The 1,644-nt window shown below is 51.9% G+C and overlaps 1 protein-coding gene across 1 annotated transcript; it reads right to left on the reverse strand.

Annotated features, from left to right (window-relative positions):
- Nucleotides 1–324: 324 nt before the first annotated feature.
- On the reverse strand, nucleotides 325–1,152 carry LOC121379134 (histidine-rich protein PFHRP-II-like). The gene has a single exon (XM_041507623.1). The coding sequence runs from the start codon at nucleotides 1,150–1,152 to the stop codon at nucleotides 325–327; it is 828 nt and encodes a 275-aa protein (XP_041363557.1).
- Nucleotides 1,153–1,644: the final 492 nt, after the last annotated feature.

A 1,644-nucleotide genomic window follows, 5' to 3' on the forward strand; every position in this document is an offset into this window, starting at 1 on the left:
AGATTCGTCACCGGTAGAATTCAAAATTGCAAATACTGGAAGTGACTACGTAGATTTGAAACGAAGTCGTTTGCAAGTTAAACTGAAAGTGAGTCACTCCGACGGAACTACACTGGATAAAGATGAACACGTGGGCCCAGTAAATCTAATCATGCAAGCTCTGTGGTCGTAAGTCGCTGTATATTTACACGGTCGGCAAAACAGTCATTATCCCTACAAGGCATTAATTCAAACATTACTGAATTATAGAGCGGAAGCTAAACAAGCTCTGCTTCAGTCTCAACTTTTCTACAAGGACACGCGGTAGTTAGTGGCATGGCGGTATTATATGACATAGCTGTATGGTGGTAATCTGTGGCAAGGTGGTAGTCTGTGGTATGGGGGTAGTCTGCGACATGGCGGTACTCTGTGGCATGACAGTAGTCTGTGGTATGGTGGTAGTCTGTGGTATGGTGGTAGTCTGTGGCATGGCGGTAGTCTGTGGTATGGTGGTAGTCTGTGGTACTCTGTAGCATGACGGTAATCTGTGTCATGGTGGTAGTCTGTGGCATGGCGGTAGTCTGTGGCATGGCGGTAGTCTGCGACATGGCGGTAGTCTGCGACATGGCGGTAGTCTGTGGCATGGCGGTAGTCTGTGGCATGGCGGTAGTCTGCGACATGGCGGTAGTCTGCGACATGGCGGTAGTCTGTGGTATGGTGGTAGTCTGTGGCATGGCGGTAGTCTGTGACATGGCAGTAGTCTGTTGTAAGGTGGTAGTCTGTGGCATGGTGGTAGTCTGTGGCATGGTGGTAGTCTGTGGCATGGTGGTAGTCTGTGGCATGGCTGTAGTCTGTGGTATGGCGGTAGTCTGTGGTATGGCGGTAGTCTGTTGCATGACGGTAGTCTGTGGTATGACGGTAGTCTGTGGCATGGCGGTACTCTGTGGCATGGTGGTAGTCTGTGGTATGGTGGTAGTCTGTGGCATGACGGCAGTCTGCGACATGGCGGTAGTCTGCGGCATGGCGGTACTCTGCGACATGGTGGTACTCTGTGACATGGCGGTATTCTGTGACATGGCAGTAGTCTGCGACCTGCGACATGGTGGTAGTTAGTGACATGGCAGTCGTCCGTGGCAAGGTGGTAGTCTGTGGCATGGAGGTAATCTGCGACATGGTGGTAGTTAGTGACATGGCAGTCGTCCGTGGCATGGTGGTGGTCTGTGACATGGTGGTAGTGACATGGCAGTAGTCTGTGGCATAGTGGTAGTCTGTGGCTCGGTGGTAGTCTGTGACATGGCGGTAGTGAGTGACATGGCAGTAGTCTGTGGCATGGCGGTAGTCTGTGGTATGGTGGTAGTTAGTGACATGGCGGTACTCTGTGGCTGTGGCATGGTGATAGCCTGTGACATTGTGGTAGTTAGTGACATGGTGGTAGTCTGTGACATGGTGGTAATCTGCGACATGGTGGTAGTTAGTGACATGGCAGTCGTCCGTGGCATGGTGGTAGTTAGTGACATGGCAGTCGTCCGTGGCATGGTGGTAGTGACATTGCAGTGGTCTGTGGCATAGTGGTAGTCTGTGGCTCGGTGGTAGTCTGTGACATGGCGGTAGTGAGTGACATGGTAGTAGTCTGTGGCATGGCGGTAGTCTGTGGTATGGTGGTAG

Source organism: Gigantopelta aegis, chromosome 2, assembly GCF_016097555.1.
Source record: "Gigantopelta aegis isolate Gae_Host chromosome 2, Gae_host_genome, whole genome shotgun sequence".
Lineage (NCBI taxonomy): Eukaryota > Metazoa > Mollusca > Gastropoda > Neomphalida > Peltospiridae > Gigantopelta > Gigantopelta aegis.